At 37.9% G+C, this 24,744-nt stretch overlaps 1 protein-coding gene across 1 annotated transcript; it reads right to left on the minus strand.

The window, feature by feature from the left end:
* Nucleotides 1–1,970: 1,970 nt before the first annotated feature.
* aktip.L (AKT interacting protein L homeolog) lies at nt 1,971–23,049 on the minus strand (the record flags this gene model as incomplete). Its single annotated transcript, NM_001093224.1, is given in 11 exon segments — nt 1,971–3,266; nt 5,921–5,981; nt 7,391–7,498; nt 8,452–8,550; nt 9,689–9,777; nt 9,970–10,070; nt 12,494–12,558; nt 13,309–13,517; nt 14,869–14,934; nt 21,086–21,178; nt 22,800–23,049. Coding segments are annotated over 9 exon segments (882 nt in total). The 3' UTR covers nt 1,971–3,158.
* Nucleotides 23,050–24,744: the final 1,695 nt, after the last annotated feature.

Consider the following 24,744-nt stretch of genomic DNA (forward strand, 5'->3'; position numbering starts at 1 on the left):
TACTGCGCATGCGCCAAAAGTCACTAGGTTTCCTTCCCCTTTAACGTGGCCAACGACGCACAGATAATATTGTACAAAAAAATTTTCGTACAATATTCTGTGCGTGTATGGTGAAAAAAGCGCTGACCGATATCAGCAGAAGACTTGGATATCAATCGGCTTGTCGATTGGGCTGGACGGAAAATTTTGATCAGGTGCCTTTGAAGGCACCCAAACATCTGTTAGTGCTGAATCATCAGATACAGGTAGAATTCTATTGTTTGTACCTGTATATCTACCTGTATATATGACGATTCTGCTCTATACGTGTGTGTTGAAACGATCTTTCTTGGAAAGATCTTTTCCAAGATAGATCGTAATTGTTACGTCTATGGCCACCTTTAGGGGGTGAAAAAAACACCTACTAAAGAGGGAGAAGCCTACCACCTGCCAAATTTTAAAGGTAAGTTCCACTGCACACCAATGGTCTTTTATTTAATTACTTTTTTTTCAAACACCTGGCCACCATTAGCTTTTATTTATTTATTTTTTAAAGTGTTGATGGGGGCTGTCACCAATGTGTTTTTTTTTTAACTTATAGGGGGGAGCCTGGCCAAAAAATGTTTTTTTTCTCCTTTAATTAGTATTAGTATTTTTTTTTAACTTGTAGGGGTGGTCTTTTTACTGTGTTGTGGGGTGGGTATGGTCTGGGGCCTAGGCCAGAAAATGTTGTCGTACAGGGCCCCATGATTTCTGATGGTGGCCCTGTTCTTATAGTGATGAGCAGGTGTAGACAGCTCATCAATAGGAGACAGCGTCTTCTATACCAGAATGCTCCATATTAAAGAAATCTAGTATTTCAGCTGTAACAGAACTGCTTAAAATAAGACAGGGCCACATGAACTTACCAATTGAAGGGAATGCACAAATATTTCATTGAGTATATACACTTCTCTTCTTAGGCATAATGCATTTCATCTTATCGTCCTGGTGCTTCAAATACTAAAGCACCCTACAAACCACATTCCAGTGGGCAAGCACAGCTTAAGTTTCTCAGATGAAACCTTACCCAATTGCCATCAGCAGCTTTCACAATCTTCCCTGTGTACAATAAAAGGCACTAAGTTTGCCCAGGTGCAGTAACCCATAGCAACCAATAAGGATGTTTGCATTTAAAAGGAGTAAATGTTGCCTATTGACTGGATGCTATGGATGACTAGATCAATAGCTAGCCTAGCTAGAAATAGTGGTGACCACTTTCTTGCTACTACTACTACTACTACTACTACTACTACTACTACTACTACTATCCATCTACCCCACTGGTCAAGAGTCTATAGCTGTATTCCACCCAAGCAGAACTTTGTGAATACAATTCTAAGCAAAAAATTGAAGCAATTTGTCTACGATGATTTTCTTTCACCAAGTATTCCCATTTAAGCATAACAGAAACTACACAAAAATCAAATTAATTCTACTAAGCAGACCGCTGGTGAATTCGAATTCAATTTGAAATTAAAAAAACTCGGTTTAAGTTTTTTTCTCCAAAAAAAATCCAAGGTCAGGAAGACTGCAAACAACTCCAAACAGATCCCTTGACCTCTCCCATTGACTTAAACAGCAATTCGGCAGGTTTTAGGTGGCGAATAGTAGAAATTGAGTTCTTTAAGGGCCAGAGTATGATAAATCTCTAAAATCAAATTCAATTTTTTTTTAAGAAAGCTCAAATCGAATCTGAACAACTCCCTAGTCGAATTTGACAGTTTTGACCATAAAACATCGAAAATTTTAATTAGAATATTTAATTCAACCCTTGATAAATCTGCTCCTTATTGTATGCCATGGTTCTGTTTCATGCACCGAGAAGATTCTGGAGCACATTAATTGTAAAAAGGAATTCATCATGGGAGCATGATTCAAGTGAGAACCTGGTGCTTCTACTGAAATGGAAGAAACCGTTTTATAAAAAAAAATGCTGCACTAGTCTGGAGTTGCTGGGCTTTAGAATCCTTTATTCCAAGTTTGGGATTTTGAATCACCATTCGAACAGTAGGCTAATAAGAAACCTCATTGAAAATGCAAAACAGTAGTTTATGGAAAGTAACATAGCTTGCATGTATAAAGCATGAAAATATTGCTTGCCAGCAGCATTAGTGGTTGGTGCAACACCATTCAGAGGCTATTGGATTTATTTGGGCTGCATAGCTGAACCCCATGGAGACAGCAACTTAAAGCTTATATTTGCTTAATTAATTTATCCAATGCAATGCTACATTAGGTTTGTGTGTGAGAATGCAAACAGACAGCAATAAATGTTACCATGTTAGTGTAATAACATCTGCACTTGGTCACTTGAATAACACACATTAGTCACTGCAGAGGGATCTGTGTGAATAAAAGGGAATCCTACAATATGCCCAATGGAGTCATTTTATTAGCTGTAACCAAATAAAAACAGTTTGGAGGACGTGATCATTTAAAAAAAGAAAAGGCAGTTTATCGGTTTGTTTTCCTATTTAGACTGATGTGTGCTTCAGTGACAAAAATAGTGTCTGCTCCTTTAACACTTACCAACAGTAGAGTTTAGCTGTGCTTCCCTACAGGGGTTAAAGTGCCAGAGTATCTTAAGACCACAGTTTCAAAACCATAAACGCCCGCATTCCCCACAAAGTGCTAGATGTGGAATTATTAAACAAGATATATACAAATTATTTATACTAACCGTATTTACAAAAAAAGGCATTTAAAACTGTTAAATACTACAGATCTTATTTAGTGTATAATGAGCATAGACTTTCCTTTTTGTACTCCAGGCCCCTCCTCTGATTTAGTGACCCAAGTCTTTTGAAAGTGTCAGTCACATGGGCTTCCCAGCTCAGAAGTCACAAGCAAAGCCAAACACGCCACTGCAATAGTAGTATGAGGGAAGGAAAGCGGGCTCTGCTGCTAAAATAACTCACTTTTCAACATGTCTGATCAGTAAAGGAATTTAAAAATCAAAACAAAAAAAATCCTATATTTTCAGGAGTTAAAATGCAAATTCATGGTAAAAATCCAACTTTAAGGGGGAAAAAAACACCAAATCTTGAGAGTCTGTGAGGTACTCGCTCTTCCATAAAGTCAGTGCCAGTACTAGCCATTAACTGAGCCCACCTGTTGGGCTACTGTTCCCAAGATCACTAGGTCTGCAATGAATTCTCCTCTTTGCTGAAGGGTAAAACAGAGCCAGGCTTCACCCAAGACAGGCCAGAAACATGGAGACCTTTGCTTTGCTCTTCTGACTTCTTCTAGGAAAAATGAGAAGCATGTGTCAGTTTTCTAAGTGTATTCTTCATGCATTGAAAAGAAAAAAGTTACAAATGTACAGATAACACATTTTGTGTATACAGACACATACAAACCAAAAATCCCTCTTTAGTATGTCCTGCTGTAGGGGGTTATTCCTAATTCACATGCCCACATCCAACAGGCTCCTAGAAGGTGACTTTAACACCAAACAATAAAGGGTTGGCATTGCCTTTCTAAAGAATGTTTAAAGGGTACTGTCGCGGGAAAACATGCTTTATTCAAAATGCATCAATTAATAGTGCTGCTCCTGCAGAATTCTGCTCTGAAATCTGAGCAAACAGGTTTTTTTATATTTAATTTTGAAACCTGACATGGGGCTAGACATATTGTCAGTTTCCCAGCTGCCTCCAGTCATGTGACATGTGACTTGTGCTCTTTTCACTGCTGTACTGCAAGCAGCCTAACAACAGAACAACAGGAAGGTAACCAGATAGCAGTTCTCTAACAAAAGATACAGCTCCCTGGTAGATCTAAAAACAGCACTCAATAGTAAAATCCAGGTCCCACTGCGACACATTCAGTTACATTAAGTAGGAGAAACCGCAGCCTGCCAGAAAGCAGTTCCACCCTAAAGTGCTGGCTCTTTGTGAAAGCACATGACTAGGCAAAATGATCTGAGATGGCTGCCTACACACCAATATTACAACTAAAAAATACACTTGGTTCAGGAATTCAATTTTACATGGCAGACGGAATTATTTACAGTGTAAACAGTGTAATTTAGAAATGAAATATACACTATAAAAATCATGACAGAATCCCTCAGTTTTGTGAATGAAAAGCCATGCAATAAAGTATTTCAATTTCCCCTATGGAGCCAGAATGGATTTTGTTTTATTCTCAGAGGAAAACTGTTGATGGCTTCAGATGGGAGAATGCGGTTTAAAAGGTGGAATGTCTGTTTATTTAACTTCCACCTGCAACTATACTGTTCCTTCAACTTTAGCCCATTTAGTACTAGACATGGTGGTCAGTATTGCACATTGCTAAGAATTCACAGGTTTCCAGTCTTAGCCTGCCCTTAGCCTAGAACATCAGTGGAGACTACATGATAAGATTTAATCCCTTCTAAAATAACCAATTCTGACATAAAATTGCATTTGTATACACACAGTTACACATCTTTCAAAATAATAAACTCCAAACTAAATCTTCTAGGAAAAGGGCTCCACCCAATGAATTATTAGACCGAACTGTCCATTAAAATCGGATTCTTGCATGAAAAGGGACAAATGCTGAGAGAGGGATATTAATGAGTAACATGATTATTTCAAAATCAGTATGGAATATTACGGATATTTGGAAAAAGTTTCTTATTTCTATACTGCTGCCTGAGAAACATGCACATCTGAAGTCTGACACAGGAGCAGTTCTTCAGCTCGTATTTTTCAGTATTTCTAATTTTCATCTAGGTGGATCACAATAATCTAGTAACTGGACTGCACCAGCTTAATTTGTATACAGACAAAATATTTATATCAGTGCTAAAACTTTATATCCTCACATATTTAAAGGGGTGGTTCAGCTTGACGTTAACTTTTAGTATGTTATAGAAAGGCCATTTCTAAGCAACTTTTCAGTAGGTCTTCTTTTTTTTTTTTTTATAGTTTGCCTTCTTTTTACACTTTCCAGTTTTCAAATGTGGGTCACTGACCCCATCTAAAAAACAAAAAACAAATGTTCTGTAAGGCATTGTTATTGCTACTTTTTATTACTCATCTTTCTGTTCAGGCTCTCTCCTATTCATATTCCAGTCTCTTATTCAAATCAATGCATGGTTTCTAGGGTAAATTGGACCCTAGCAAACAGATTGCTGAAATTGCAAACTGGAGAGCTGCCGAATAAAAGCTAAAAAAAAATCAAATAAAAAATGAAAACCATTTGCAGATTGTCTCAGAATATCACTCTGTACATCATACTACAAGTTAAATCAGGCGAACAACCCCTTTAAACATTATATTGTTTTAGAACAAATATCCCTAGAGTACAACATATTATTAGATGATAAAATTAAACACACACATCCTAGTGGTAAACTTAAACCTTCAGCCCCCCACATACACTGTTATAAATCAGAAGGATATTAGAAGCACAGAATCATAGAATTCTGAGGTAACTTCTCATGTCTTAAAGTATAAGGTATACGAGTCAGGTTCCAAGCACTTGTGTGATACAGGTCACTAACCAATAAATACCAGCATATACTTATATACTATAGCTGTTTGGGGTATGTTATCCAAATTATCCTTATGTGTAACCCAGCATGGAACCAAGTGTTAAGGTTTTTATTTTTGCATTAGCAGAATGCTCTTTAAATGAATTGCCTTTTCTTACAAGAGGAGTTAAACAAAGTAATCATCAGAGTTAACAGACCAGGAAATGCATAATTCCAACATGAGTCACTAGATCCACCCTTTTCTGCCCTTCTATATAGGAAGTCATTGGAGTACAGAAATCAATTGGCTTTTTACATGAAGTCACTAAGCTGAATCAAATGTATGTCCTAACTTAGTCTCCTTTTGAATATAAAAAGTGTGAGACATGTACAGTGACAATGCAGAGTATGGGGAAGGTGACACATTCAGGCACGTACTTTTTGTGCTAACATTCTTTCTCTGGCATCATCGTGCAGTACTGGGTTCCAGGGAGAGAAACTGAAAAAAAAAAAATACAAACACACACATAAACAAAATACAATTTTATAGGAGGAATTCCTCATATATAGGTGTGCTTTGCCTTCACTCATTCACTTATACCATATTACAACACAAACAAAACTTGAACAAAGGATAAAGCCTGTAGAGCAGGGGCCCCAAACTTTTTTTTTACCCGTGGAAAAAAACATTAACATGCAAAAAGTTCCTGGGGGTGCCAAATATGAGATGTGATTGGCAATTGGTAGCCTCTGACAGTTTGTCAGTACACATGGTTTGATACCACTGGGAGCAGCATCCAATAGTTTGGTAAGGAACATGTTGCTTGCAAGCCACTGGTTGGGGATCACTGATGTAGAGGAACTGGGCCCTCCAATGGGCTTCCCTAGCAGATAGACTGAAATTGGGCAAATACCAACTGGGACAGGTTTAGAATCCTGCCATAGTGAGGATCACAAGGGCTCTTCGATGCAGTTCCCACTCCTTTATCTCTTAGGGCCCAATGGTCTAGTTAAGCCTCATATTGGTTACTTCAAGGTAGGCATATTGGTGAAAGATCCATTTCTTTGGTGACCATGTGACTTTTGGGTCAGAAATAGGCGCGTTGGGGCAGAAATTTAGCAAATTGGGAATTACAAGTTTACAGGCAGTTACAGACCAAGGGGCAACCCTAGTCCCAGCCTAACAGGAAAAAAAACCCATTATGCTGTACCAGTTAGAATTGCTTAGGCAGAGGAAACACAAATTAGTCATTTCACATTTCAGCATGTTTAAAGTAAACAAACTTATTTGCTCCCTACCATTCAATGTTTGGTTAAGCAGCATAGTCATAAGCGGTATGAGAAATAAACAGGTTCATACAAAACATGAGCATCACAAATCTAAAACACACACACACACACAACAAATCTAAAAAACACACACCACAAATTTAACACACCCCAGCACAAATCATACACACATCAAAAATCACACACACAATTAGTTACACTGAGTCAGGCTCTACTTTAGGGAACTCCCTTTGTTTATAAATGCCTGACGAAAGCTGCCTAAATCATTTAATGCTTGGAGTTCTAATGCCTGAGTGTGCACACACTGAAACTTTGCCCTTTCCAGAAAAACAAGTTTGGCACCTAATTATAAGCAGTGCAAGCATGATCCTGTCACATGTTTATTATGGAGACAAAAGAACTGATCCAAAAAGTGGGCTCTTTTAGAATTTACACAAACACAGAAAAAAACACACTGTACACTGACTGATGCCTGAAATTACACTACACTACTACGGTTTCTCCTTTCAAAGTTGTATTTGATTGTACATTAAAGGACATGTGAAGAGGGTACACAGACTTATTAAATGACAATAAAAGGTGGCAAATTGCTTTCCTACAAAAATGGTTAATCCTTACATAATTGCATAGGGATCCTCTATTTTAGGCTGGTCAAACAGGTGACTGTTGCATAGTTTAACACTGTCTACCACCTTGCTCTTGAACAGCTGAACATCCTTCTCGTATCTAGATAAAAAAACAAAAAGCAGAATGAATACCTCGAAGCATGAATGTGTGCATACTGCTTATCACCACAAACTACAGAACAGGACAGTACAGATCACAGCTAAATATTCAATATTTATACTGGGCTGTTCATATCCCAATATGAAACTGGCCCCTCCTGTTGATATTTCAGTCTGTATAACAAAGGATGTAGAAAGCTACAAAACTACCATAAGGCCCAAGAGCAGTACTGACAACCTATGTTTTCAAGACATTCAAGGGAAATGCACTATAAAACAAAAACTGCTGCTAAATAAAGATTCTACTGCAGTGTACATGATATCAGTGACCTGTGCAGTTAAATATATCAAGAAGGCTGCAAGTGGGAGTCATATCAATATGAATATATTGCTAGCAGTTACTGGGAAATTTTATTTTTGGAGGCACAACAATTAATATGTACTGTATATACCGTAGGTACTGTTTATAAGGGTAAAGGCACATCGGGCGATTCTAGGTGCTTTAAGTGGCACAGTTTTAGTAGCTCAAAATGTGGTACCAAAGTGCCCAAAGCAATACACCATAGTTAATGGAAATTGCTTGGCAGGTGCTTGCATCAGATAGTTGCACTAAAACACTGGGTTTATGTAATGCTCAAGACGAATTCAGCTGTTGGCACAGATTGCTCTAGTGCAGTCAGAATAACAAGTATCTGATCTACAGGTTAAATGAGAGCCTGAGCCTGGTGGCACAAATGCCTATATACATTATGCTTTGGCTTCATGTTGTGTATCAGTGACACATGTAAGCAGTGTTTAGCTTAAGACATTAATACCGCCTGTACTATTCAGTGAACCACCAGTACTAATGTACTATTCAGTAAACTAAAACTACCTGTTTCTACTCATTTCTAGGTTTTACAAGAAGTTCTGCACAGAAAGAATGCAAGTCATGTAAGTGAATAGAGGTCTTACAATACAGCAGCTTCTGGATTCAGTGGACTGGTAGTGTCTATTTTATAGAATATTCTGCGTGCATACATCAGCACTTGCCATATGTGATTATGGTTTCTCCTGGGGAGGAAAAGGAAACCTATGATGTGGTACTTTCCAAAACAATGCAATAAAACAAATATAATACACAAAAGCTATGAATATCTTGTAAATTATATCCTTATAAACGGTGACTTCTGATGTCATCAGTTATAAACGGTGAGTTCTGATGTCATTTCTGTCACATGACTCACTGAAATTTGTGTATTATAATAAATAAAGTACGCCCGGTTGCAAAATATGAGGATATTAGAAGTTACCTCGGAGTTCCATGACCTGTATAAAAACACTCGGCCTTCGGCCTCGTGTTTTTATATGGTCATGAAACTCCTCGGTAACTTATAATATCCTTATATTTTACAAGAGGGGGTACTTTATTCACTATATAAACACAAGTCTTGTACATTTTCAGCTCAGCTTTGAAACCTTCAGGGAAATGAGTCTGGATATGCTTTACTGTAAGGCTGTCTCCCATAGACTCCATTTTATCCAAATAATTTAAAATTTTCTTTTTCTCTGTAATAATAAAACAGCATTATTTACTTGATCCATATTAAGATAGAATTGGAGGCAAACCAGTCTGTTGGGCTTATTTAATATTAATATGATTTAGTAGTAGACTTTCGGTATGAAGTTCCAAATTACAGTAATATCCGAGTATCCTTGATATTATATCCTTATAAACGGTGACTAGTGATGTCATCAGAACTCCCCAGTGACTTATATCCTTATATTTTACAATAGGGGGTACTTTATTCACTATATATATATATATATATATATATATATATATATATATATATATACAGTCCCACAGTACCAGCACTCAGACAGATGTTGCCAGTGGTGCACGATCAATAAATCGTATATAGTCTTTTGAAGGATCAGCACACACTGTTCTGTTGTGAAGTAATAGTGTTTATTTTCAAACAAAACACATTTTTATCCGACGTTTCTGTCCCACCTGGGGACCTATATATATATATATATATATATATATATATATATATATATATATATATATATATATATATATATATATATATATATATATATATATAAAAAACACACTTACTAAGGCAATATGAGTGCGGAGAAAGGCAGAGTTGAGCTGGTCTCTTTGACATGAGTGACAGGATGAAATAATCCTCAAACTCACCTCCATTTTGTAAACGCGCGTTTAACATCCAGCTCTCCAGAAATTGGATCAACTAAAGGGTGGAAGACTGGGACATCAAACACGAGCCGCTGAAACAGGAAGGAAGCACATATCACTCGAATAAATAGTTCAATGATTACCCCCTTATCCAAACATTTAGTTCTACAGAGTGCTTCAGTCAAAAATGGCAGCACAAAACAGCACCTTTAGTTGATGGGGGGGGAGGAATAAAGGACTCTATAGGAAGTCTTGTGGGCTGAAGCTCAAAAACCTCTACTTACCGGACATTCGCCATCAGGGTAGTTATCCGGGATATAAACTGTGAATTTAAATACGCCGTCCTGGTAAAGTCCATGTCTTATAAATATTACTCCAAACCACACTGAAAAAGTGAAATATTGGATTTTACAGAAATGTTACATCTGAGGGCCAGCAATTTAGTAGCCTAGTAGATTTTTTTTCAGTTGTTATCAATGAATTTTACATGAAATATAGCAAAGATACGAAGACGCAACACTCTATAATATCCTGTGGAACCAATGCATGAAGTACTTGAGGATGTATTCTGTCAGGCCATGGAGCCCAGCTCAAATGAACTCTATATTTAAGTACCATATATTGTGTCATGAACAGACAACTAGTTTAAAGGACCAGTAACAGCCACTTTTTTTTTCAATACTTATTTCCCCTCAAAACAGCTATAATGATAGGTAAGGCTTACTTCCCCTTGGCTTTTTTCAAATCTTCTGCTTGAATTTGACCTGCAAAGTGCTCCATAGGAGAAGGTGAAAAGACAACAGCAGCTTGAATTCCACCAAAAATACATGTGGAACCAGAAATCAGCTTTGTACTGATAACCTAATGCACCTAAGCTTTTATCAGTGTCTGCAGCTTATATGTATATTTCTATTCTATTCTTTTGGACAGCTTTGGGGGTAATGATGTGAGCATATATTAAAGCTACAGACACTGAAAAAGCTGCTTTAGGTTATCAGTATGAAGCCGACTTCCAGTTCAGCACATAGAGGAATTGGAAGCTGTTGTCAACCTTTTCACATTTCTCTTACAGGACACTTTGCATGTCAAATTCAAGATGGAGATTTGAAAAAAGCAAGCAGTGATGGCCACATTTTTTATTTAGTCTTGCTGTAAAGATATGCCCATAGACTCCAATGTATTGTTAAAAAAAAGAAAAAAATAGTTGTGCTGTTTGGAAAAAGGCCAGTTTTGTGAATTTTTCAATGGAAAAAGTCAAATTTGCTCATCACTTATGCAAAGTAATTAACTTTTTAGTAGTATTGTGCTAGTTTTTTTTTTTTTTTGAGGGGGTATTTTTTTTTTACAGTATCTCCATGTTGGTCTCAAGTTAAATAAAAAGAAAAATAGCAAGATTTTTTGGATCATTAACTGGTTTCTATGTATGTAATTCTGTATGTCCTGTGTATAAACATCTGTTGTACAGCGCTGTAGAAGAAGTTGGCACTCTAAAAGCATGTTAATAATAAAAATAATAAAGGCTTATGTAGGTGCATGGAAGCTACATGCATGCAACCAGGGCCGGATTTGCCCTGAGGGCGCCCGGAGGCCGGCATCCTCCGTCGCCCCCTCCTTCTCAGAAGTTTGCGCGCATGAGCATCGTGTCAAGCTTGAAGATGGTGCACACGCATGCGCATCCTGTCAGCTTGAAGATTGTGCATGTGGCTCCTGTCACCTTGATTCCAGAGCACTAGCTGTTCGGCGCAAGTGCTCCGGCATGAAAATCGTTTGTGCGGCATGCCGCCCCTTAGTTAATTGCTATCCAAGGCCTGGGCCTATGCGGCCTCCCCGCAAATCCGGGCCTGTATACAACTGATTGAGTTATAGATCAGCAGCTCAGCATATTTTATGAAATGCTGTAATCAAATGCATATTACAGGCAGCATTCGTTTAGATTAACCCACAACTATGATACACCCGTGTCTCTATGCTTAGGAGGTTACTTGGTCAGTATCACTTATGGGAAACGCTCCAGGATTATTGGGATTTATTAGATCCCCCCTAGGGCTCTATAGAAGTTGAAGAATAACTTAATTATAGATGCAAATAATTGACCATTGATAATGCAGATTAGATTCTCAGCACTATGTTGGCCATCTTACATACAGAGATAATTGTGTAATTTTTGGCTTCATTATTTGACACTGAAATCAGACAAGGGTATAAAGAACAGACATGTTTACTGCTGGAAAACTGTGCTTAATGCTTCCAACTCCAGTTGCAGGAACAAAGAACATTGAGCCCAAATATAAACAGATTAACTGGGATTGGCATTGGAGGATTATTTTGCATATTAATGCAGCCACTGGTTCTGGACAGTTTGGAAAGTTTATTAAACAATACCAACACTATAAAACGCAACACAGGAACCAGTGCAGTCTGCATATTCCGATTATGATTATTAATCAGTCTTGCTGTATCAGATTATATGGCAGATATTACCTGACTTGTGCTGTTTTTAGAATTTACTGTGATCTCTTAGTTTAGCCTCCTAACAGAAGCCCAGACCACACTGAGCATGTGCATGGTCTTGGTCTTGCAAAGATGTTTAACATAGTTACAAGATGATGACCCCTCTCTGACCAACTTTGAAAGCATAAATCATTTGTTTTATCAGGCTTGTGGTGCAGTAAGTTCAGAATGTTTTTGTCTAGCATACAAATTACAGAATTTCTAGCGTTAGTCTATTTTTGACTATAGTTCCCCTTTATTAATACAGACAAATTCTATTGCCCTACTTCAGAACACTGATAATGTAAAAAACCTTACTCAATGCTGAGCGATATGAAGGCTGCACATAAACACCAGGCAACTTCTGCTTTACCACCAATGTGCTGCAGCAATTTAAAAATAAAAAAAAAAGAGAGACATTATGTTACTATACAAAGGTCAATTAAAACTGAAAAAAAGCAGACAGTATTCAAATATCACAAAGATCTGAAATGGATGTGGCATGTTTACCTATATATGTTTCATATCAAAAGTGTTACCCTGTACATGCCCCTGTAATCAGTAGTGTGTTCATTTAGGTTTGGAAGTGAATAAATATATAGCATTTACATTCAATTCTGCTCTAGGCAAATTCATCATGAATTTGAAAGAAAGGTCAAAAATGATTCCGCCTGTTAGTTTTTGATAGATACTTTTTTGTATCTTATACAATGTCCTCTTCTTAAAGAAGATCAGTTCTGAAGAAATGAAGAGCAGTTGCAACCTGTTCCAGACAATAACTGTCTGCATCATACTTAATCTAAGGTGAATTACCCCTTTAACTATTAATAAATAATAAATAATAAATAATATACTTAAAAATAAGTATATGAGATGTTAAAAAAAACAAGTCAGCATTGCTGTGTTATGCTTTCTGTTATCCGCTGCAGTATAAACTAGGGTGTCTGCAGGATTCAAGGGATTCAATACAATCCAAATTTAGTACTGCATTCTGTACATTCTGAGTATATTTTTAGTACTTTAGAGAACAAAATGTGCCTTTTTATTCAAGTCATCCACATTCTCTAGTTTACATTGGTGCAGAAAACCCAAAGTACTGCTTCGAAACGTAATAATATAGGTAGCAAACTTACAACTCTGCTAGAAGGGAGTACTCCAGATAAAAAGGACCATAAGATGCGTGAGTCCCATTTGTGGACTGTACAGATAGGGATGGGGATATGGGCTTTGTGATAGGAACTGCATTCTTGGGTATAGGAGGAAGCTGTTTCTTGGCAGAAGAAGAACGAGGCGGGCTTATCTTTTGGTCTCCTGTTGAAATCTTCTCATCATTCTCAGATCTCTGGTAGTGAAGGGAATATATGACATTTCTGGAAGTATATTCTAGCTACATATAAACACACAATGAAATTAAAATGTGGTTTGGGCAACAAAAAAAAGGAGCTACTCTGCTGCAGACCCATCACAGCTCCTTACACAAACAGAACTTTCTCTGCTCTGAAGCACGTGAGCAGCAGCAACTTATTATTAGATGTCATGTCAGCCTTTCTATTGTTCCAGTCTGTTGGGTAAGCAGCAGCTGTCAATCCTCTTCACTTCCTAATCTGCCAATAAACCATATATTGTATCTGCATATTGGATTTTCAAACAAAGCCAACTCACAAAAAACAAAAAAAAACAAGCGTTATACTTATTGATCACGACCGACAGCCCGTCATACATGTACCTAAAATTATACAGAATAATTGGTACATGTATGGTGAGCTTTACCCTGTCTGGCCAAAATCTAACTCCAGGTTTGTAGAATTAAAGAATACTGTAGTAATACAGGCATGGGACCCGTTATCCAGAATCCTTGAGTTTTCCCGATAAGGGATCTTTCTGTAATTTGGATCTACAAAAAATCATGCAAACATTAAATAAAAAGTGAGTAAAAAATCATGCCATTTCCACATTGTTTTTTTAAAACGGCGATGCCTGGTGAATTATTCCGCAGCTTTTTTTTTTATAACAAATAATAATTCTCCCCTTAAAGGAGAAGGAAACTCCCAGGGCGCTAAACCCCTCCCCCCCTCCCCTGTGCTGCCCCCCCTCCCTCCTCCCCCCTGGCCTACCTGTCCCCCTGGGCAAATGCCCCTAACTTTTTGCCCAGGGGGACAGGTAGGCCAGGGGGGAGGTGGGAGGGGGGGAGGGGTTTAGCGCCCTGGGGGTTTCCTTCTCCTTTAAGGTATGGAGATCCAAATTACAGAAAGACCCCTTATCCAGAAAACCTTAGCATTCTGGATAAGAGGTCCCATACATACATAAATTTTTATATATATATATATATATATATATATATATATATATATATATATATATATATATATATATATATATATATATATATACATATACACACACACATACATACATACATACATAAACACATATTCAAAAATGTGCAGCGCTCCCAAAAACATTCATTCTTGTGCACAAGGTCAAAACCAACCACATATGGTCTCATATAAAAATTAAAAAAAAAAAAAAAAGAAAGAACCAGCACTCATTAAAATGCAATTAAAATATATAGTACAAAAATATACACACATACAGAGATAGAGAGATAGATATATATATATATATATATATATATATATATATATATATATATATAGATACACACACACACACATACATACACAAACACCTACCTTGCGAACAGAAGCGGATGACATATTCCAAAAAGGGTTCATCATTTGAGATCCAATCTTGCTTCACTGCAAAAGACAAGCAGCCATTATCTAAAAATCTGTAACTAGTAAAAGATGCACATACCCAGAAGAGATTATGTTGAAATATTCGAGTTCTTCTTACCCTTAATGCTCAGACAGATTGTGCCCTAAGAAATACTGGAAAAAAGACTTCCTGTGAAAATACCTCCTGTAAGTCAGATATAAGTGTACAATACATACAATAATGTGCTTGCTGTTGTTAATGGGAGTTGTATTATCCGAAGCTGCATCACTCCTGCACCACTAGCAGGATTTCATTCAACCGGCTTAACTTGGACTGGTTTCATAAATACCTTCACAATAACAAGAATGTTGCCTTTATCTCATCTGACTTTACAGTAAATTGCATGATTAGCACCAACATGTAATTACAAGCTTTTAAAGGGGACCTGTCATCCAAAATAATGATTCCAAATCCTATTTTATCTCATTAGCCAAGCAAAATAAACTTTAATTACACTATATAAATTATTTGAATCTTGCTTCCTTCCGTCTGGGAATTCTTAATTATAGCAAGCAGGCAGGAGCCATTCTGTGCACACTGCTATTAAGACAAGCCTTGCATCATCTCAAAGTCTTGTTTGTGCACCAGAATGGGGGACCTGATATCCATCCCCATGCACTGGCTACACAATTAAAGGGTGAAGAGAGCAGGGGAATGTCGGGAGTGCAGAGACGTCTAGTAAGTGCTGAATGGAAAGTTAAAGTAACTGGCTGCCTAAAGGATTAGAGGAGGGGCAGGCAATATTTTATCGACAGCTGAGCTTTTTAAAAAAGTTTGCAACAGGTATAAATGAAAAAAAAAAAAGAATTTGTATTCCATGTTTAATTTGAAAAGGACTTTTATTATTCAACTTTTAATGTCTGGGTGACAGGTCTGCTTTAAATGAATTGTTCATTATTACATAAAAACTTGGTAAATAGATAGGCTGTGCAAAATATAAATGTTTCTAATATAGTTAGTTAGCCAAAACTGTGATCTATAAAGGCTGGAGTGACTGGATGTGTAACATAATAGCCAGAAAAAGACTTCCTGCTTTTCAGCTCTCTTGGCTTCCAATGACTGGTTACCCTGGGTACCAAGCAGTAACCAATCAGAGAATTGAGGGGGGCCACATGGGTCATACCTGTTGCTTTTGAATCTGAGCTGAATGCTAAGTATCAATTGCAAACTCACTGAACAGGTATGTCCGATGTGCCCCCCCTTCAAGTCCCTGACTAACTACTGAAAAGCAGGAAGTAGTGTTCTGGCTATTATGTTAGACATCCAATCACTCCAGCTTTTATACATCATATTTTTGGATAACTAACTATATTTAGAATTAACTTTATTAACTTTGCACAGCCTATTTATCCAGTTTTTATTTTTACACTGAACTGGTCCATTAAGGGATAACGGAAGTAAATCTATCATGTAATTCATTCCAGTACTGAATAGTCACGAATTTACAGCCCAGTGAATTTATTGACTCAAAGCTCTTAGGTACAACCTGGAGACTTCATGTGGGGTTTAAACTCTTCACAGGCAGTGGCAGCTGAGACCTTTCGTGCTGGAGAACAGTACAGGCAGTATTCCTTATAACAAAAGGCTCTTGATGCTTAGAAGCACATGGATGTGCTAATAGACTGCCTTGGGCAACCAAAAGATAAGAACAGCAACTGGTACAGCCTAACACTGTGATCCTTACTGTAACCTTAATGCTATACAATCGAAGCTTTGCCTATTGGTCCTCTCAGCTCCACACACCTATTACTCAATTCAATTTATGTATGCATAGAATATCATAGATAACAGCAGTCAAGAGCCTGGAACTGGTCCCTTTTGAACCTAACATTTGGATATGGGCTCATGGAGTCATTTGTGGATTTGATTATTTTCATTCCTTCCAGTTTTATCAAAGTTCATAGACCTTACGCTAGCTCAAAATGAAAATGCCTTGTGCTAAAATTAAACACCGCTGAGTTTTTGAAACAACAGTTGCAATTCATTAAAGAAAAAAAAAAAAAAAAGACATTTGCACACAAAAAAAATCTACATGTAAAAGTTGCAAATTTTTATATATATATATATATATATATATATATATATATATATATATATATATATATATATATATATATATATATATATATATATATATATATGTTGTTTTTTCAAGCAACTTTAATTCCCCTCCCCCATATTTGTGTACAGAGGTGACTGACAAATTGCAATATTCTGGATCTACAGCTTATTTGTTTTATTGGGAGAAACAAATACAATTTCTTTTTTCTTTAACGTGGTTAGTTTTAATACATATAAGATTATTGATAAGGTATATACTATCACTAGAAAATATGAAACATCCTTTAAAGCTGAATTTACCATCTTTCTTAATGAATCTATGGCTAAACTCTGATGTCATTATTAGTGAAACAGGCACTATTTCTGTATTTACTCAGTTGTTAACGATAACACTGAACATGGCTTTGTAAAATTTTGAGCAATTATAATTAACATGGCATTCTATTACGTTTTCCTTTTTTATTCTATGCGATTTAATTTCCTGTGCTATGAATATTAAAACCTGTTGTTTACAAGGCAAATTTAGAAAATCCTACATGATCTGTATACTAGAGTTTCTGCCACATTGCCAGGCGCCAAGCACAACAACTGATTAATCTACACTGTATTGGGAAAATAACACAGATAGTAAGCATGGGGTTAGTGAGGAGGTAGGTGGGCACGTGCAGCAGAAAAGTTTTGGCATTTGGATTTATAGACTAATAGTTGCACATTTCTGGTTAAACAATGAACACACCACTATTACTTTACTTTAACATGCCATGATAAAAAGATGAAACTTACAGTTACTAATTTAAATGGAAAGTGAAAAAAACTTGACAATGTCTAGGTCCCAGGGACATTGAATATAAAATAGCTCAGAAAGGTTCAACTATATTCAAATAAACAAGCAGGAAAAAAAAAAATCTGCAGCAGTTTAGTTCAATCCCAAGTGACAAGAGGACAATGGGAAATAAATAAGGAGTATGATAACATATAGGACAGGCACTACAGTAAATAAGGTCCAGCAAGATACACAGAGCACATGAATAAACATGCCACCCTAGAGGACATGTGTTTGTGTCTGCAAAAAGATCTTGGGAATGGCATGTAAGCTGGAAGGATCTGTTTTGCTGGGTGTGTCAGGAATGCAACAAAATGAAAATTCTCCACACAGTCTGGGATGCTTATAAAGTATGAATGTCTGCAGAAGTCAATGCTGAAGAGACACATGAAACTGTTTTACAGCCCAAGAACCTAAAATTCTTTAAAAATCCCCAAGTCTGACAAAATAAAACGGTTGAAATTCTACACATGTACCCTTATGCTCAGAACTAGAATAAGCTTATTAGAATTCAAAAGTAAGGCAATAAGAGCACTGACTTGCTCGAAATGAGAATAAAATTGGCCTCAATCATAACAGGATGCAAAAACAGTTCTGAACAGGATGGCTTCAAATGGAGCAGAGCTTGCTCTGTGTCCCCATTAGGGTTGCCACATTTCTTCCAGACTAACTCCGGATGGGCTGGGGGGGGGGGGGTTGTAATGGAAAGGGACGGGGCAGGACATAATGGGGACGGGATGTGACATGGGAAGCGGGACTATGACATGGCGATCAGCAATTGACCTATCGCTGTGTCAATCTCAGGGAATCCTGCCCGGTTTTCCCAATTTGGAAAACCGGGCAGGCAGTTTTGACCCGGTCAGCCCTTCAAAAAACTAGGCTGTCTGGGTCAAAACCCAGACAGGTGGCAACCCTAGTCTTGGTTGAAAATGCAGGTATTACAGGATGGGTTGTGCCAGTTTGGCAACTCCCCTCAACCGGCAGTATTGAAAGGTCATAACATAAAACAGAGAAAATATAAAATCAGGGAAAAACATTATGCATTTCACTTTATTTAGCCTACATTATTTAGACCGAGCTTAAATATGAGAAGAGGACATACTATAAAAATTCTTTTCAATTTCACATGCAGAATTTATGGGAATGCACAAATATGCTTTAGTGGCATGGGTATAGTAAAATATCTAAAAGCAAATGTAACTGTTTAATTGGTAGTTTACCACCAAATGTCACTCCATCAATTGCCAGAGGAACTTTTTTAGAGCAGGTGCAGATCTCCCTTTAAAATGACACAGCATAGGCCTCTCCTATATTCAAAATCTGTATATAGCTCTGGTGCTCTACAAAGCAAACACAGTGCAGCTTGGGATCCAAATAACCTCCTCAGAATGTTGGACGGGTATGGAACCCAATGGAAAAATGTTTTTCACTAATAAATGTGTATATACAGTAAATAAGCATTTTTTTCTCCCAACACTTCATGTAATGCTTTCAGCAAACACTAGCAAGTTCTTTTCATGCATTTTGGAAATAGGTCATTAACTATCCTCAGGAAGTGGCCCAATAATGTCTACCTACCAAAAACACTAACTAAAGGTGACCATACCTGATCCTGTATGATATGTGAACAACTGGCCTGCAAACAGATACTACATGAGGGGGTATAGCTACCTTTGTATTGTTCTGCCTGTTTGGTCCAACAACCTAACTAATAATAACAACCTAATAGGATCAGCAAAAATGAACAAGCTGTGGCCCCTATCAGTTCCATCTGCAGATGCCCCAGCCAGCATACACATATTGTACATCTAACATACCTTGTTTCATACAATTTTATTGGAACATACATGGCCAAATTAAGATATAGAATGCATTTCTTATACAGATATGGGATCTGGCATCTCATAAGCTTACTACCCAGAAAGCCCCGAATTATTGCATGGCCATATGCCATAGAATATTATAATACAATAATTCATTTTAAAACATATTTACCCTCTGTAACAATAAAACAGTACCTTGTACTTGATCCCAACTAAGATAAAATTAATTCTGATTGGAGGCAAAACAATCTTATTTGGGGTTAAATTAATGTTTTAATTATTTTTAGTAGACTAAAAACTTCAGGTCTATAGCACTCTAGATAACAGGTCCCATACCTGTAAAGCTTATTTCAGTAGCTAAATAGGTTATGGCCTCCAGCTGGTGCTCTCTCTCTCTCTCTCCTTTCCTTCTAAAGACACAGGTACAGGCATGGGACCGGTTATCGCGAATGCTCGGGACCTGGGGTTTCCCAGATAACTGATTTTTCCATAATTTGGATCTTCATACCTTAAAGGAGAATTCAACCCCTTATTAAAAAAACTTTATCCCCTACCTTAAATAGACCCCCTTCCTCCTCCCCCCCAGCCTAGCTGCTACCCCGGGTAAATAAAATAAATCCATACTGGTGGCAAACACTACTACTTGGTTGGTATCCATCATTTGTCTGGAAAACCGCAGGTCCCAAGCATTTTGTATGTAGATGAACTATACTAGAAAACAACTATAAAAGTTGGTTTAATGCAGTTGGGGCTTGCTGCTTAAGTATATTTTATGTGACTCAAGACTAATTGGTGCTGGTCACGCAATTTGATTTGTTTTATAAATGCTGGCCAGTGAACACTATGGCTGCCTCTAACCAACAGCCACATGAGAGTGACAGGAGTAATTTTCTGCAGTCAGCACTTCTCCAGACACACTAATGATGATGATGGAAGTTGGGGACGTCAAATACAGTGGTATAACCTGCTCCCCATAAGCCATAGCAAGATGCAAGCTGTTGGGTCCCGCCGGCCCCGGCACATTGGCAGAGCAGTGTGATGCCCATGTGTGTTTGGGGGGGATTGTGCCAGCTGGTGCGCAGAGAGCAAAACAGTAATTTTAAGTCTGCAAATGCCCAAACAGACCCTCGCCAAGGAGGTTAATGTAACATATTTTATACAGTACTTAAAACATATAACAACCAATCAGCAGGCCGCATGTACTGACAAGCTCTTTAGCAAACATCTCATTGGTTTCAATGGGGTATGAACTTCTAGGGCCATACTTACTAGCATGTCCCAACTGAAAACATATGGCCATGCAGGGTTGCTAAGTTGACTGGTCTGATTTAAAGTGGCAGCAAAATTCAAATGAAGCTTAAAGAAATAAAAGTCCCAGAACCTATTAATATGTATCAATAGGGTAATTTATTAATGTTTACTCACGTAGCAGTAAGTTATAGGGATCTCTTCCTTGCCATCCACATGCTTCTCCAATCAGAACATATGCACTTCAGATTTTGAGAGTTGTCTTTTTCCCTAAACAGAAGAAAACATAAGAGACTTTGAGAGGATTGTCTTTCCTTTACCCTTCATTTATCAATCAGAACATGTGCATTTGGATAAGGGCACTTTATGAGCTCCTTCCAGGCAGATGCAAACATGCAAAAACGAACTGGAACATAAAATGTTTTTTGCCTACAAACTAAAATCTCATTGTAGAGATATTCTTACTACAATAGTGTCGTCTGTCCATGCAGTCTAGGTTCTAGCTATCCACACCCCCCACTGTATCTTCTGGGTTTTGCTGGATTTTGCTTACTTAAGTAAAGCTAATGGTCAGTGTTATACTGTAGGGACCCAATGTACATACAGGAGTGCCTTAGGGGGTGACCAGACCATGGTGCAAATTCACTAACCTCCGAAAAGTCGCCAGCGACGGCTTCGCACACAGCGCAACACCAGGAGTAGATTCACCAGGACACTAATTCCCTAAAATCAGAAGTTGCGTCCAGGGCTCCGAACACTAGTGAAGTTGCGCTAGTGTTACTGTGCAAAGCGAAGTTGCGCAAGCATTGGCTAATTTGCATACGGCGGGAAGTTAAAGTACAATGGACGTATATGTTGCAGCAACTACATTACACAAGCCCGGGAAACCTTAATAAAATAGAGTTGTTATATTGCCCAACACATGAGCCCAGTGTATAGTTTATGTGCCATATGTTAGGAAATGTAGGGGGGAAGCCAGTTACCCCAAAATTTTACGCTCTTTTGCAGCCTATCACCCTGAAAAAAGGAAAAGTCGTCAGCGAATTTTCAACTATTTTTTTTAGGAAGTCCTATCTACTCTATTGCACTTCACCTGGTCTGAGGTGGCGAAGGCAAGTCTGGCACAAAAGGTAACGTTCAGTAAAATCCGCATCTTAGTGAATTTGCGTAGTTACGTCCATTCGCCAGAGCGCAAATTCGCAAGGCATTAGGGAGCAAATTACCGCTAAAGTCTATCTCCTTCGTTAGGGACGTTACGCAAATTTTTCCCATGAGCTATCCCGGAAAGCGTATAGAACGAATATACTATTCTGAGAGTATGCAATAATATGTAGAATTATTTATGGCAGCAGAGATGAATGCTACAAATTGCTACATTCTCCGTCTGTGATTTATGGACAATTTAGCATGTTGCAAAGCAAAAATGACACAACCCTTATTTATTATATTTGATCCCATCTAAATTAAATGTCACCATAATCTCAGGCTCTGTTTTGCAATATTTACTTCTGTTACAGTCGATGACAAAAATGCAGGGTCCAAGTGTTGCTGGAATTTCACAGGAGCATTGCATAAATGTAGCTAAAGTGTAGGGCCTAGTATTTATTTACCCAAGGCACCTGTTAATCCCGAATGACAAATAAAACAAATGGTCATGTGACACAATACTAATAGTTAAAGGACCACAAATGTCAGCCCGATAACAAAACATTACCGATAACCTATAGATAAATTAGCGACCTAATAATAAGCATAAAGCTATCCTGCCACACAAACAGAGACATACAGAACAAATGTGTAGGTTGGACACAGGGTCGCCATTGAAGCGGACCCGGTCCTTCCGGGTCTGGTGGGTTTTGGGTCTAAGAGGGGCCGGCTAAGCTGCACTTACTTAGATCACCAGGCCCCCGGCTGTCAGTGAGCTCCAGACTTCAGAAAGGAGGGCGGGTGTTACGGTGCCTGCGTGTTCTTTCCCTTACACCACTGTCATGGTGCCCAACACAGTGTCACTTTCCCTAACGCAGTCCAACAGCCCCGATTTGCCTAACACAGCCGCAAACCCAGATCGCTACTTACACCTGCCGCAAAACTGTTAACTGCAGGTTCCTATCCTCCTGTCTTACTGAAAATCCCGAACGCCACTAGTCTCATCACGCGAGACCGGAGTCACGACTGCACGTAAGCGCAGTGACGCGTCACGTAGCCGCCTTGTGGGAGTGACGAGTCGCACAACTCAGCGTTAGAAGCAAATTGCAGGAACTCCTATCACCATGTTTTTTTTTCATCCTCGTACCTCTACTTCTGTTAGAGTACAAAGTAAAGACAATTGTTTTCTTTCGTGTTGGTTTCCTGCAATGTCCTCCGCTAACTCAGCTCCCAATTTCTTTATAGTTACATAGTACATAACATACCTCCCGACAGTCCCTTTTTCGGAGGGACAGTCCCTCTTTTGACAGCTCAACCCGCAGTCCCTCATTTGTACTGGAAAGTCCCTCTTTTCTCTGCACTGTACTAATAGTTAGTATTTAAATATTTTTCATGTATTGCCCAGATTATTGTTAGGGTTAGGGATGCACCGAATCCAGGATTCGCATATGCAAATTAGGGGTGGGGAGGGAAATTGCGTGACTTTTTGTCAGAAAACAAGGAAGTAAAAAATATTTTCCCCTTCCCACCCCTAATTTGCATATTCGACCGAATCTTTCGCGAAGGATTCGGGGGTTCGGCCGAATGCAAAAAAGTGGATTCAGTGCATCCCTAGTTCGGGTTTCATAAGGCTGAAAACCAAACAGAAAGTTGAGACCCAAACAGGCATTACAAAAACTGAATTGTTTGGGTCAAAATCGAACAGGTGGCAACCCTATTTGAGACACTTTTCCAAAGTAGATTAAAAAGCAGAGATGTCATTATTTTTTTTTCCAAGTTTTTAGAACATTTGGTGAGTTTTAACTACAATCATCAGAAAACCTTTTATGCTTGTATATTACACATGTGCCATGAGTTATATGTAAATGGTGCTTAGTGATGTCAGTTCTGTCACTGAAATGTGTGTATTATAAGAAGGTAAAATACGAGGATATCAGAAGTTACCAAGAAGTGCCATGACCTGTATTAAAACTACCCGGCCTTTGGCTTTGTGCTTATATATGGCCATAGAGCTTTTCGGTGATTTATATAGTGAATAAAGTACCCCCTCTTGTAAAATATAAGGATATTATAAGTTACCGAGGAGTTTCATGACCATATGTTTTTATACAGGTCATGGAACTCCGAGGTAACTTCTAAGTTAAGAGATCTTCTTATCTAAAATAGTTACAATTGTATCTTTGCTTATCTTAAATTGTTACAAATGGAACTAAGGATAGTAGCACACGGGAAGATTTGTCGCCTGTGACTTTTATGCATGTCGCGCGCGATAAATTTCCCAAAAATGCCTCTCCATTACCAATCATTGCAATTGCTGGCAGTATGCCCGGTTGTTGACTCCGGAAGAAAATGGTAGTTGCTTTTCATTTTGTATTATTTGTGGTTTTTAAGGTATTTAGCTTTTTATTCAGCAGCTCTCCAGTTATCGGTTTCTGTCCAAATTACCCTAACAACCATACATTGATTTGAATAAGAGACTGGGATATGAATTGGAGAGGCCTGAATAGAAAAATTAATAATAAAAATGTACCAATAACAATACATTTGTATCTTTACAGAGCATTTTTTTTTAGATGGGGTTAGTGACCCCCATTTAAAAACTGGAAAAAGTTAGTGGAAGAAGGCAAATAATTCAAAAACTATTTTTTAAAAAAAGTAATGAAAACCAATTGAAAAGTTTTGAATTAGCC

This window comes from Xenopus laevis, chromosome 4L (assembly GCF_017654675.1).
Source record: "Xenopus laevis strain J_2021 chromosome 4L, Xenopus_laevis_v10.1, whole genome shotgun sequence".
In the NCBI taxonomy this organism is placed as follows: domain Eukaryota; kingdom Metazoa; phylum Chordata; class Amphibia; order Anura; family Pipidae; genus Xenopus; species Xenopus laevis.